The following is a 14,516-nucleotide window of genomic DNA, read 5'->3' as shown; positions in this document are numbered from 1 at the left end:
TCTTTCTTCTTTTTTTCTGACTCCTTCCTTCCCTTTCTCCCTTCTTTCTCTTCCTAATTTCCTTTTTTCTCACCTCCCCTCCCTTTTTTCTCTCAGTCTCTATCTCTTATCCATTTTCTAGACCCAAATTTTTATCATTATTTTTATTATCATTGTCATAAAATGCTAAATTCATTTAAAATGGTTTCATTTATTAGTATAGAGGGACAACATAGCATGATGGGTAGAGTGTGAGGTCAGGTCCAGACTAAGTCACACATGAATTGTGATCTGCATGGGAAGAGGACATTTCCACAAAATCATAGGTCTTTGACAAATTGACACACTAGTGTTCTAAATTTTCATTCTAATATAATAATACATAGAACAACAATTATTATGGTTGTTATTGTAAAAATTATTACATATCACCTCTCATTTTCTTATGTAAGCATGTCCTTTCAAATATTAATTTTACGGATGAATTTTTGGTCTAAACTTGTGATTTTCTTGGGTTAGGTTCTCCCATTAGGGGAACACCCTCCACTGACGCAGATTGACATACATTTGACAGATGCATAAAGAATTAAGAAGTCCAGCCAATGGTTCATAGTAGCAATATAAACATGTCATTGTATAACAATAATATCATGAATTAGTACATAGATAATTTTGAAGGTTGTTTGTTCAGCCATTCAGTCATGTCCAACTCTTTGTGATCTCATAATGGGATTTTCTTAGCAAAGATATTGGAGTGGTTTGCCATTTCCTTCTTCAGCCCATTTTATAGACAAAGAAACTGAGGGACACAGAATTAAGTGGTTTGCTAGGTCATACAGTTTTATCACAGAAGAAATTCAGTAGAGTCCACATTGAAGAGAAATTCCCCATGAACAATGAAGTTCTCCAAATACTCTTGTTGGTGGATGACATTGTATGGATTTCATCAAGCCCAGAAACCTTAGAGGACTTTCTGAATGAGATTAACAGTTCATCCACACAGGAAAATAATAAATGATGATGAATGCTTATCCTTCAGACTATGATACAAAATTGTATGAATTAGTTAAAAAGCACCTCCATTAGTATGCATATATATATGTATGTATGTACATTTCTTTCCTCCCTCCCTCCCTTTGTTCTTTTCTTTGTTTCTTTGTTTCTTTGTTTCTTTGTTTCTTTCTCTCTTCCTCTCTTCTTTCTTTCTTTCTTTCTTTCTTTCTTTCTTTCTTTCTTTCTTTCTTTCTTTCTTTCTTTCTTTCTTTCTTTCTTTCTTTCTTTCTTTCTTTCTTTCTTTCTCTCTCTCTCTCTCTCGATCTTGCTCTCTCTTTCTCTCGTTTGGATATATATATATATATATATATATATATATATATATATATATATATATATATATATATATATATATATATATATATATATATACTGTAAGTAAAAAATGAATTGGATCTGGAATTAAATCTAAACAGGGGAAGATTAACTCTGGAAAACTACAAAATTCTTTTGATGACCCTAAGCATCTCCATGAAACAAATTTGGGTACAACGTTCAATACCAATGATTTTCTTGTGACTTAGTATGGCAGCAAGCATTCGTGGAGTACTATGGTCTCTGAAAAATTAAAGTTAGTTATTCAAAGGGCCTGAGCAGACTTCATCATGTCATTACAACATATGTGATATAATATATGATAAAATATGATGAGATATTATAATAATACTATACAGTATATATATATGTATATAACGTAATATTATATATCCTGATAATAGATCATGAAGAAGAATTAATGTCCAAAATAGCATTTTTGCTTCAAATTAAAAGAAAATTAACCAATGACTTTTTGTTTTAGGAGAATGCTCAGTTCTCTCTTACCTGTGAATGGATGGAAACATGCAGTATTTCTCTTTATGGGTTTTTTTACTCCTTTGGCTTCTGATCTGTGGGTATAGGAAACTATAGCTATGACCCTTGTATCAAACCTCCCTGGAATGAGACATTTATTGGAATGAGACATATGTATCATGTGCCCAGTTTCAGTCTCTTTCCCTTAAGTTTTTAATAATGGTCTTTCTTATGGAATTTCCATTTTATAATTTCCTTGGGTATAATCTGATTCTCTCATTCAGGGAAGTTTTAAAAGCTACTAAAATTGTTCAGTGTCAAGCAACAAGAGTTTGTACTGTAAAATATGTGCTCAAAGCTCGTTAAGGTATAAAAATCTCGAGTTATTGTCTAACTCAGAAACATCATGATGAAGGTTTTCATGACCTGTTTCTAGCTGGATTTGTTGAGAAATGTTTGTGGCAGGAAAATAACTCAAACTGTTGATGAATTCTTTCATGAACAAGATGACACAGATTTATTTATTAGGTAGAAATCTTGGTCATTTCCTTCCTTTTGTCCCCATTAGAAAATAACAGATTGAAAAAGATTTATTTATTAGGTAGAAATCTTGGTCATTTCCTTCCTTTTGTCCCCATTAGAAAATAGCAGATTTACTATATAAAGATGAAATTCAACATCTATTTAATATGTCCTTCTTTTCAAGGGGCTCCTATTATACTATAAACATTATACTATAAACATTTACCTGTTTCTCGAGAAAAAAAACTCAAGTTTGAAGTATATGGAATGGTGATTTTAAATCAATTTCCATTTTAGGTTCCCAGAAGCATTTTTGACATTCAGTTCATTTAGAAGCAGATTCCCAGAAGTTTCTGGATATTGCTACTGTGTTGACAGTCAGGGACGGGAACTGGCAGAGACAGGTAAGGGCACTTCAGGTAAGAAAAGGAGTAGGCAGGGATTGTATTTAAAATTTAACTTGAATAAATGCAAAGATCTGCACAAGGATGCAAAAAGACAACCATGTAAGTACAGAATGAGAAAGGTATTGCATTTCATTCCTTTATTTGCCAGTCAGATGTTTTGGAAAAATTCAATTTCTGTCCCCAGAGAAGAAAATGGAAATTTATTTTGAGGACAGGAAAATCTGAGGGAAGATGAGTGACTGGAAGAAACTGAGATCCTTGTAGGATACATTTAAATTGATGGTGAGTTTATGGATACAGAACTCTGTTATCACAGATTCATGAATTGAGTAGACCCCAGTTAGGACTGTATCCTGGATCTTGTAATGTCCATAGGTGCCATATCTCTTTTAGGATCTCTTTGTCTAGGAAAATTGTGAGACCTTATCTGAATGATTTAAAAAAATATTTTAGTAAATTTATTTATTTTAAAATTATTTATTTATGAATCATATTGGGAGAGAAAAATCAGAGCAAAAGGAAAAAAATCATGGGAGAGATAAAAAAAAATACAGAAAAAACAAGTGAATATAGCATGTTGATTTACATTCAGTCTACCTAATTCTTTTTATCTATGCAGATGGCATTTCCTGCCCAAAATCTATTGGAATTTCTTTGGATCACTGAACCACTGAGAAGAACCAAGTCTTTCATAAGACTTGGTCATCACACATTCTTCCTGTTATTGTATACAATGTATTCCATTGTACTGCTTGTTTTATTCAGCATCAGTTCATGTAAATCTTTTCAGGCCTTTCTAAAATCAGCTTGTTCATAAGTTTTTATAGAACAATATTTCTTCAATGTGTTCAGCCATTCCCTAATTGATGAACATCTGCTCCTTTTCCACTTCTTTGCTACCATAAAAAGAGTTGCTACAAACATTTTTGCACATGTGAGGCCTTTTCCCTCCTTTATGATTTTCTTGGGATACAGACCCAGTAATGACACTGTTGGCCCAAATGTCACAGTTAGATAACCCTTTGAGCATAATTCCAAATTGCTCTCCAAAATGGTTGGATCATTTCACAACTCTACCAGCAATGCATTAGTATCCCAGTTTTCCCACATTCCCCCCAACATTTATCATTACCTTTTCCTGTCATTTAGCTGATCTGATAGGGGTGAGGTGGTACTTCAGAGATGTTTTAATTTGCATTTCTCTAATTAGTGATTTAGAGCATTCTGAATGATCTTTTTGTCTTCAAATCTTTTATCCTTTATCTCTTATCCTTTGCCAGGATTAGAGCTACTGCTAGATGAAGTTTATGATACCATTTTTGCTGGTCTGGATCCTGCTTCCACCTTCACAGAAACCACCCTTTACCGGATACTTAAAAGACGGTTTCTAGCAGTTAGATTGCTCATCTCTGGAAGATTCCAATGTAAGTAATAAGCTGGTTAAAGATATGTATATTTTTACTCTTTTGAGGTCCAGAAGGGAATTGTTTGGATATGGAAGTAATTGCAGGCTTGATGACTTTGCCTTTTTAATTGATATTTACAATGGGGAATCAAAAGCTTCCTGCAAACATAGTCACAAACCCCACAATAGCTCCCATTTATGAAGAACTTTCCAGATTCTAACTTTAGGAATCAAGCAATACAAGTATTGTTATCCCTAATTTACAAATGGGAAGAGTGAGCTTTAGTGAGCTGAGGCCAGATCAACATTAAATAAAATCTTGTCACTCCAAGCCTAAGTCCTAGCATGATGCTGTGGGGGAAGAAGGGGCTTGAACTTGATAATGCAAAAATGTAGTTTCAAGTTTCGCCTGTAAGGCATACTTAATGTGTTAGTCTGGGTAAATCACTTAACCTTTTAATATTGTGTAAGACTGTAAATTACAAAGAAGATGCTCACTTGAACAAGTAGAGGTAGTTTTGTCCTATAGGAATTCCCTGTATCAATAATAGCACAGGTCCAATTCCCATTCCTAATTAAAATCTTGCCAAAAGCAACGAAATCAATGTAGAAACTCTTTTACAATTTTACTCTTTATTGTATGGATATTTTTTCACAGGTCCAACAAAGTGTGAGATTGAGAGGTTGGCAGCAACTAGCTTTGGGCATGCCTATATTCCATCCTGCAAGGACAATGGAGACTACCAACCAGTACAATGCCACCAGGGAGGGCTGTGCTGGTGTGTGGATGCCAATGGGAAAGAAATCCATGGGACTCGACAGCAAGGAAAGTTACCATCCTGTGGTATGCTTTTCTTCTGACCAATTTAATTTAGCCACGGTAGATTATATGCATTTATTCTTTTGCACTATTACAGAATTGAAGGAACCTCAGAGATCATCTTATCTGACCAATAGCCAATCCCTAAATATTGTGTACAAAGCAACCCTGGACCATTGGTCATCTAGCTTCTAGCATGATGCATAGAATGCTGGTTTTGAAATTTGGAATTAGAAAGACTTGTGCCTCTAAAACTAATCATACAATACAGGACAAGTCCTCTCTGTACTTCAGGTTTCTCATCAGTAGAGGGTTTAACTTGATAGTTTCAAAGATCCTTTCCAGCTCTAAATCTTTGATTGTACAATTTCCAATAATGAGGAACTCACCAGTGTCTGAAGCTATTCAATTCTTGTACAACTTTAAGGAAGTTCCTGAGTCACAAACCCTGGGAGGAAGAATTGTTATTCTTATGAGTCAGATAGTACATCCATAGTAAATGTGAACGTGAGTCTCCTCTTTCTATACTACTTCACTTGGTGATCTCAATTCAGCACCCATGAATTTAGTTATCATCTCTATGCTGATGACTCTCAGATTCTGCCCCAACTTCTCTAACTGACTTCCATTCTGGTATCTCCATTTCTGTTGTATTGAATTGGATGCTTTTCTGACATCTCAAACTTTATATCTTAAACTCAATATGTCCAAAACTGAACACATTATCTTTCCCCTAACTACTCTCTTCTCCAGTCCTGCCCCTATCTTCCCTTTTACTATAGAAGACCTAGACTCCTCACTATGTCTCACCCTCCATATCCAAGCAGTTGCCAAGGCTTGTCTATTTGATCTTTACAATTTTGCCTTCTATATGAGCCCCTCTCTCTTCTGATGATTGCACCCATTGTGGTGTAGATTACGCAACCCTTCATGCCTGAACCATTGCAATAGCTGCAATAGTCTACCTGCCTCAACTGTCTCCATTCCAATTCATCCTCCATTTAGCTATTAAAGTGATTTTTTTGAAGCTCAGGTCTAAGTCACACATGCTCCCAACCACAATTCTAATAGCTCCCTATTGCCTCTAAAATCAAATAAAAAATCCTCTAATTGACATTAAAACCCTTCATAAACTAGCTTCCTTCTACCTTTCTAGTCTTTTTACACCTTAATTCCCAATTTATAATCTGACGTATTGACACTAACATACTAACTGTTCTATAAACAAGATGCTCCATTTCTCTTCCCTAGCCATTTTCTCTGTCTTTCCCCTGTTCTTGGAATGTTTTGCTCCTCTTTTCCACATACTGACCACCCTAGTTTCCTAAAATCTTGTTATATACTTAGTTAGAATTTAGGCTCCTTGAGGAAAGGGACTATATTTTGTCTCTTTTTGTATTTTCAGCACTTATTACAGTGTTTAATACACAATAAGTACTTAATAATAACTGTTTATTAAATAATAAGTGTTTTGAATGTGAACTCAGGTTTTCCTGACCAATGCTTTATCCTTAGCATCTCCTAGACCCGTCTGATTCTTGAACACCTAAAATACTTTGGGGAAAAGATAGTCCTATTATTTTGTCTCTTTTTGTATTCTCAACATTTATTACAGTGCTTGGTATACAATAAGTACTTAATATATGTTTATTGATTAATAAATAAGTGTTTTGAATTTGAACTCAGGTTTTCCTGATTCCTGGCCCAGTGCTTATCCTTAGCATCTGATCCTTAAGCAACTAGAATACATTGGGGAAAAACAAAAATAACAATGGAAACAAATATGGTACAGAGGAAAAAGGATTCGATTCAGAATTAGAGGGTCCTAAATCAAATTCCAGTGAAAATATTTACTCTTCATCTTGACTCTTAGTTTCATCATGTGTAAAATTAAAGATTAGATAAGATTGTAAGGTCCTCTCCAGCTGTAAACTTGACAGTTGTACACCAATGCATGCTGACCTATAACTCCAAGCTAAATGATTTATTAGAGTCAGGATGCCTTTTTTAACACCCCCCTCTGCATTCTTCTCACTATTTCTTCTAACATGGATACTTTTTTTTTTTCAAATGTCTTTCCCCACACACTCATTTGTAAGTTTTTTAAAGAACAAATTCCAAATGGCTCCTCTCAATACTCAGCATGATTCACACAATAGACACTTTAAAATTGTATGTTAGATGGAATTGCAAGAGTTCTGAGAATTCAATTCAGCAAATATGTATTATGTGCCTTCTATATATAGATTCCTATTATAGGCTGAAGAAGGAATAAAACTTGAGTAGTCAATTAGTTGGTTAGGTATTTGAGATAATATTTGGCAGCTAGTGATGGAGTGGATAGAACACCGGGGCTTGGAGTCAAGGTAAAAAGTGCTATGAATGTAGTACCTGGAACATGGCTGGTAATGTTGGGGTTTTAAAATCATTTTTCAGCCACGTCTGACTCTTCATGACTCTATTTGGGATTTTCTTGGCAAGATTATTGGAATACTGAAGCTCATTATACAATTGAGAAAACTGAGGCAAACAGGTTTAAGTGACTTGTTTAGGATTACACAGTTGATAAATGTTTGAAACTAAATTTGAACTCAGGTCCTCCTGACTCCAACCCCAATACTCTACCCACTATACCAATATATGCTATGTAAATGTTTATCCTTTCCTTCTCTTTCCCCGTTTATTATGTGCTTATTGTATATCACACACTGTGCTAAGTGCTGTAGATACAAAAAGAAAGGCAAAACCCAAACCAATCAATAAACAAACATCAATCTCTTCTCTCAAGGTGCTCAAAGTTTATGGACAGAAAAGATAAAGACAACAAACGAGATATAGACAAATAAATTGTAATCAACAAAGGGAAAACATTCACATTATGGGGAACCAGAAAAAGCTAAAACACAATATATTCTTTCATGAAGTTTAAGGACTATTACGGGAATGGGACTCATACATAAATGTTGGCAAAGGAGTTCCAAGAAGATGTAAAAAGCAAGTGTGATTTCATGGGGAAAAGCCCACTATCAACAGTGACCAAAAAAGTCTTTTTTGGAGTAGGTAGCATTTGAGTTCTGTTTGAAAGATGGGTAGGGGTAGGAATACAATTAGGAGGAAACAGCAAGAGTGAAAGTATTTCCAGGAGAAAGATCAGCTTGATTATAGACAAAGAGTTCAGTAAGGATGGAGTATAAAGAAATGAGGAATCAAATTTGGCTGGAGAAACAAGTGTGGGGGACAAAGCCAGGGAGTTCAAGTGTCTGAGCTTGAACTTTATTTAGGAGGCAACATGGAGAGAGTTATTGATTGATTTTGATTAGGAGAGTAAAAGGCCTTATTGGTTTGGAAGAAACATTAGTTTAGTAGTGTTAGGAAGGATGATTAGGAGTAAAGAGAGAATCATAAAGGCAGGAGGTATGGAGAAATAGCACGTTAACAAAGGGAATGAAGAGAAAGGGAAAGATTCGAGAGCTATTTTGGAGGTAGAATTCATAATCAGATATCAAAAGTGGCACTGAGGAGAAAACATCAAATTTTTAAATATAAGAAATTGTAGAATGTCAGAAGTAGGACCAAAGTATGAAAGAGGGAACTGATAAAAAGTTCAGTTTGGGAAACACTGAGTTATAGGTGTCAGTGGGACCTCTAAGTCATAGTGTCTTTAGGGAGTAGGAGGTGCTTCTGAATCTTAGCACAGAGGCTAGAGAAATAAATTTTGGGACTCATCTGCAGATAAGTGGAAGTGAAAACTATGTATGGAAAGAAGACAAGAAGGTTCCAAGTAAATTACCATTTTTAAAGACAGGGAAGAAAAGCCAGTGAAAGTCTGTTATCACAGACTGAAACAGTGGTTACAGAGCTGACTTTGGAGTCAGGAAGAAGACATGTTTGAATTCTAGTTTAAATACAAATTAGCTATCAATAAACATTCATTCATTCATTCATTCATTCATTCACTCATTTGTGTGTTTATTGCTGAAGCAATTGGGGTTAAGTGACTTGCCCAGGATCACACAGCTAAGGAAGTGTTAAGTGTCTGAGACCAGATTTGAACTCAGATCCTCCTGACTTCAAGGCTGGTGCTCTAACCACTGAACAACCTAGCTCCCCATAATCACCCCTGAGGAAGTTAGAAATTCAGTAAAGAAAAATGAAATTTTGTGCCTTAAATTTAAATTTATTCAAATCATCTCAATTTCTTGACTCTTCAACAACTCTTAATGATTCAAGTGATAAGGGAAAGATTAGTATGAAAAGAAAATTCTTTATAGGGCAAGCAGTATGTAATATGTTGGAAATGTTGTATGTAATTGGACTTAGTCTCCTGGCCAATGGACAGTGTTCATGAGACCTCCCTTTGGAACAAAGCAAAGTGTCTTTTTTGTCATCAAGCGACACAATGTAATGGTCATGTAATCTTTAATGTTGGAGAGCATGACATCATAGGATCATAGATTTGGAAATAGTCATAGTGTTAAATGGAGGAGTACCCCTTTTAATAACTCTGATTGTTCACATTGCAACTTCCTAAGAAAAAGCTGAGAATCTCAAGGAAGAATTTATCACGGGTGAATGTGGTGTTGGCCATCCTAACATTTGTTTTCTCCGCCTTTCTTTTGTCCTGGTCCAGGTGCAGAACAATACTGTGTCTCAGAGAGGCAGCAGGCTTTGTCCAAGCTCTTCTTTGGACCTGGTGGACACTTCAGCCAACACAGTTTATTCTTCGTCCCAGAAGAAAGACAAGAATCTCAGAAAGTTTCTAGGTTTGCCAAGTTCTGCCCACCTTCTTTCAAAGAACTCTTTGTGGACTCTGGATTGTTGCTCCCTCTCACTGAAAGGGGAGATGCTAAACAATTCTTTATCTTGAAAACTGTCCTCAGTGAAGCCATTGAAGCAATATTTCCCTCTAAGGACTTAGCAGTAGTTGCTCTCCAGTTTACCACAGACCCGAAGCGACTCCAGCAGAACCTTTTTGGAGGGAAATTCTTGGAGAACATAAGCCGATTTAACTTCTCTGGGGCCATTGGTGCCAAAAGTACATTTAACTTTGTCCAATTTTTTCAGCAAGTTGGCCTAGAAGGAATCACGAACAAAGAAGATTTAATTGAACTGACCAAACAGCTTTCAGTTGGCCAAGATTTTATCCACGATGAGGAGATACCTGTAGATTCAAAGGAAAGATTGAATTTGAATCAATCAATTGTGGGCAGCTTTGGCCAGAAGATTAATTTACAGGAAAACCAAAACAGACTAAAATTTCTTGCCTCAATTCTGGAACTACCAGAATTTCTTCTCTTCTTGAAGAGTGTAATTTCAGTCCCAGAGAACATAGCCAGAAGTCTAGGTGATGTAATGAAAATGGCCCTTGACTCCCAGGCCTGTGAACAGCCATCTGGAGAGCTGTTTGTTCCCACATGTACTGAAGAGGGGAGTTATGACCAAGTTCAGTGCTTTGCTGGAGAGTGTTGGTGTGTGGACCCCCAGGGCAGGGAGCTCCCAGCTTCAAGGATTCAAGGCCAAAGCCCCAGGTGTCCCACTGAATGTGAGACACAAAGGGAACAGGCACAAGTTTTGTTGAAAAGTTTACCTGCAGGGTCAAGTCTTGCTGTACCCTCCTGTTCAAGTGATGGAAATTTCCTGCCAGTTCAGTGTTCTGATTCGGGGTGTTACTGTGTTGATTCTAAGGGTCAAGTCATTCCTAGAACTGAAACAGTGAAAGGAGAACCCAAGCAATGTAAGTCATCAGGCTTTATAAACTATCAGACCCTTTTTAAGGGATCATCAACTTTAGAGCTATAAGGGAACAACTATTGCAATTCTCCATTCAGAGAAAGAAAATTGTTTTTACAGTGTCATTAAATTAGTAAATAGCAGTACTAGAGTCCAAATCTTGGAATGAATGAATGAAATGAATAAAATAGTACTTAGACTACTTACCTGATTGGACTGTTGCAAGGAGAACACTTTATAACCCTAAAATGTACATGTTATATAACCAAAAATATATGATATCTGAAGACTAGTAATTCAGTAAATAGAGTGCGTAACTGGGAGTTAGGAAGAACTGAATTCAAAACAAGGTTCAGTATCTGTGAACTGGCCAATTATGTGACTATGGGAAAAAAAGTTAACTTCTATCTGCCTTGGATTCTGCATCTCTAAAAGTGGAGATAATAATAAGCACTAATTTTCAAGGATTTTTACAAATATAAAATGAGGCAATTTTCAAAGTACTTTGCAAACCTTAGATGTTATATAAATCCTATTAATAAAAATTATAATAAAATGAATTAATGTCACTAGCATTTTTATAGATGTCTTTATTATCAGTATAATCTAATAATGACTGGTGAGTTACAAGAGTGACCTAGTTTCACACAATGTTTTTTACCTCCAGAAATTCAGTAACTTCTCTCTGATCTTCCACATTTAGAGTCTCTTGAACTGACTTGGTTGCTCTTTCTTTTCTCTAGGTCCAACTACTTGTCAGTTGGCTGCTGAGAAAATGTTTTTACGGACAGTGCAGACCCTCCTGAGTAAGCCCAGCCAGTTTTCCCAGCTTTCTGACATTTATATCCCCCAGTGTAATTCCAAAGGTCAGTGGAAAAGGGTACAATGCAATGGGCCCCCTGAGCAAGTCTTCAAGTGGTATCAGCGGTGGATCACCCAGAACAATGGCGGTAAAGATCTTCCCCCTGCTGAACTGATCCAACAAATAGTGAGCTATAGAGAAGCATCTCAGACCTTTAGCATCTACATTGAAAAATTATATGAGACTGGACAACAAAATGTCTTCCCACTGCTCACTGGCTACTCTTCCTTCCAAGACGTGCCGATTGAAGTGTTAGAAGGCAATGTGACAATGACTGAAGATGATATCCTTTTTGACCCATTTTTATTCTGGCAACTCCTGACTGGACAACTTACTCATTATCCTGGGAGCTACACTGATTTCAGCTTCCCCTTGGGCCATTTTGAGCTTAGAAGTTGTTGGTGTGTGGATGAGAGTGGGCAAGAACTGAAAGGAACACAAGTTGAACCCAACAGAGTCCCTGCATGTAAGTACCTAGATAATAAACTATAACTAGATGAAATAAATAGATAAATAAAATAGGACAATCCACTTAGGATTTCAGAGCCTTAGTTTCCCATCTGTAAAATGGGAACAATAATACCTTCATATTTCTCTCAGAGAGTTGTCATTTGAACCAAATGAGATAATTTGTCTTGGGGGACAGTTTTCTGATCCCAAAGAGAATCTGACTGAGTAATGAAGAGCTCATTTCAATGGAATTCGTTATGCATTTAGTATGGCAATAGGTATCCTGCTAATTATGCATTTAACATGGTAGATATCTATTACCATAATAGATATCCTGTTATGTTTGGTTCTCTCTTTCTGTGGAGTCAATTGGGGTTAAATTACTTGCCCAGGATGACACAGCTAGTAAGTATTGAATGTGTAAAGTGGGATTTGAATTCAGGGCTGGCACTCTATCTACTGTGCCAGTTTGGTGCCCCTCTTTCTTTTTTTTAATAGAAGTCAGATACTTGACACTTAGACTTGGCAAAATTCTTCAAATATATTATCTCAGTTATCTGAGGTAAATACTAGAAATATTATTACCTCCATTTTACAAGTAGAGAAACTGAAGTTCAGGTACATTCAACAACTTGTCTAGTTACTAGTCAATTTGTAAGTGTTAGATATAGAATTAAAATGCCCATTTCCTGAGTTTCCTGTCTCTATTATATCATGATGTCTCAAATTCCCTGCTTAATGTTTTTCTTAAAATTCATTACGCAGAATTTTGGGTGAGATCTTATTTCTGGATGAGACAGAGGCAGCGTGGTATAGTAGAACGACCACTGAGATCAAATGAGATATTCTGAATTGCTTTGCAAACCTTGAAACTTTATATAAATGTGAGTTGTTTTTTATGTGAAGGTTCTTCTCTTTTCAATGAAATTCACCAAAAAATGGTCAAAGGACAAATTACAATCCTTTTATTATTGTTATTTTAATAAATTATTTGAAACATTGTTACAGAAAATCATTTTTATTATATAATAATATAGGCATAAATGATATACATATATAAACACATACATGAAAAATATGTTATTGGTATATACATATATACACACAGATTACATATATATAAAGCATATAATAATATTATATATACCAAATCTGTAATTTCATTGATGTTGGGAATTCCTGGTAAGGAAACCTCTCCTATCAATGGAGGTCAGAAACTTTTCTAGAGTTGTCTGTGGCACTCAGAGGTAAATTAATTTATCCAGGCTTAGAGAACTTAGATTTATCAGAGGCAGAATTTTAATCCAGCTCCTTCTCTTTCTGAGGTCTGCTCTCCATTCACTGTGTATTTGAATTCATTATATTAATATCAGCAGCATAATATCCATATGATAACTTTTTAAATCATTGGGAAGAATTATCAGGTGTTTAATATTGACTAAGTTTACTTTTGTGGTGGGATTCCTCCAGGTCCTGGTGCATGTGAAGAGGCAAGACTTCAAGTTGTTCAGTTCATCGAAGAAACAGAAGAAATCATCAGGGCTTCCAACAGCTCTCAATTTGCCTTAGGAGAGAGTTTTCTGATGGCTAAGGGAATCCTGCTGAGTGATGAAGAGCTCTCCCGTCCTCTCTCCTTCCCATCAGCGGAGATGTTCTCAAAAAGCCTGTTCCGTGGGAGTGATTATGCCCTTCGAATAGCAGCACAGTCTAGTATGTCTTGGAATCTTTCTTATGCCCTATTCAATACTCTAAAGCCAGCAGCAGGAGGGGGGAGTTGTTTTTTTTTTTTTTTTTTTTTTTTTTCTAATCTGCCTTCCTCAAGGCTGGGGTAGACTTGCAGTCCCTGCTTCCTGGAGGGACTTGCCCACTTTTGGCTACTTCTTTTCACATAGTGGAATTTAGAGTAAGGGATCCAACACTTTATTAGAAATATAGTCACAGGCAAATAATTTAAATTCTTTGATCTTCAGTTTTCAAATCTATAAAATGAAAATAAGAAATAAAGCATTTACTTAATAGGGTAGTTTTGAGAAAAGCATTTCACAAATAGCAAAGTATCATAAGGATCAATCAGCAAGAAACCACTTGCTAAGCACCTACTGTGTGCTAGGAACTGAGGAAACAAAGCCCTTGATCTTAAGGAGTTTATATAGACAAGTACCTCTAGAAATGTACACAGGATAAAGACAAAAAATATAAGATAGATTTGGAAGGGCTAATCCTTTCCAAATGGTGAGAAGGAATGGTAAGATAGGTAAGATGAGAACCTTCCATCTTTGCACAATCTATCTTGAAGAACTTTTGTAAGGATTTAACTCAGTAATGTATGAGAAAGTGGCCTGAAAAAATATATAATTCTAGGCCTTAAAGTCTACCAAAAATATTTTTACTCTATAAAATTGTATAAAGAAAGCCAAAAACATTTCATCCAGCCCCAACCTGAAATGATGGGGAGGGATCTTGGTGCCTTTCAATTCAATTATCTTATTTTAGAGA

At 35.8% G+C, this 14,516-nt stretch overlaps 1 protein-coding gene across 1 annotated transcript in view; it reads left to right on the top strand.

Annotated features, from left to right (window-relative positions):
• TG (thyroglobulin) overlaps positions 1-14,516 on the top strand; it is a 375,444-nt gene that overhangs the window by 27,344 nt on the left and 333,584 nt on the right. Inside the window, 6 exon segments of the mRNA XM_074265101.1 lie at positions 2,644-2,750; positions 4,034-4,177; positions 4,817-5,002; positions 9,609-10,712; positions 11,452-12,036; positions 13,491-13,730. Coding sequence (XP_074121202.1) covers positions 2,644-2,750; positions 4,034-4,177; positions 4,817-5,002; positions 9,609-10,712; positions 11,452-12,036; positions 13,491-13,730 — 2,366 coding nt within the window.

Source organism: Sminthopsis crassicaudata, chromosome 1 (genome assembly GCF_048593235.1).
Source record: "Sminthopsis crassicaudata isolate SCR6 chromosome 1, ASM4859323v1, whole genome shotgun sequence".
Taxonomy (NCBI): domain Eukaryota; kingdom Metazoa; phylum Chordata; class Mammalia; order Dasyuromorphia; family Dasyuridae; genus Sminthopsis; species Sminthopsis crassicaudata.
This window is presented reverse-complemented; position numbering and strand designations above follow the sequence as displayed.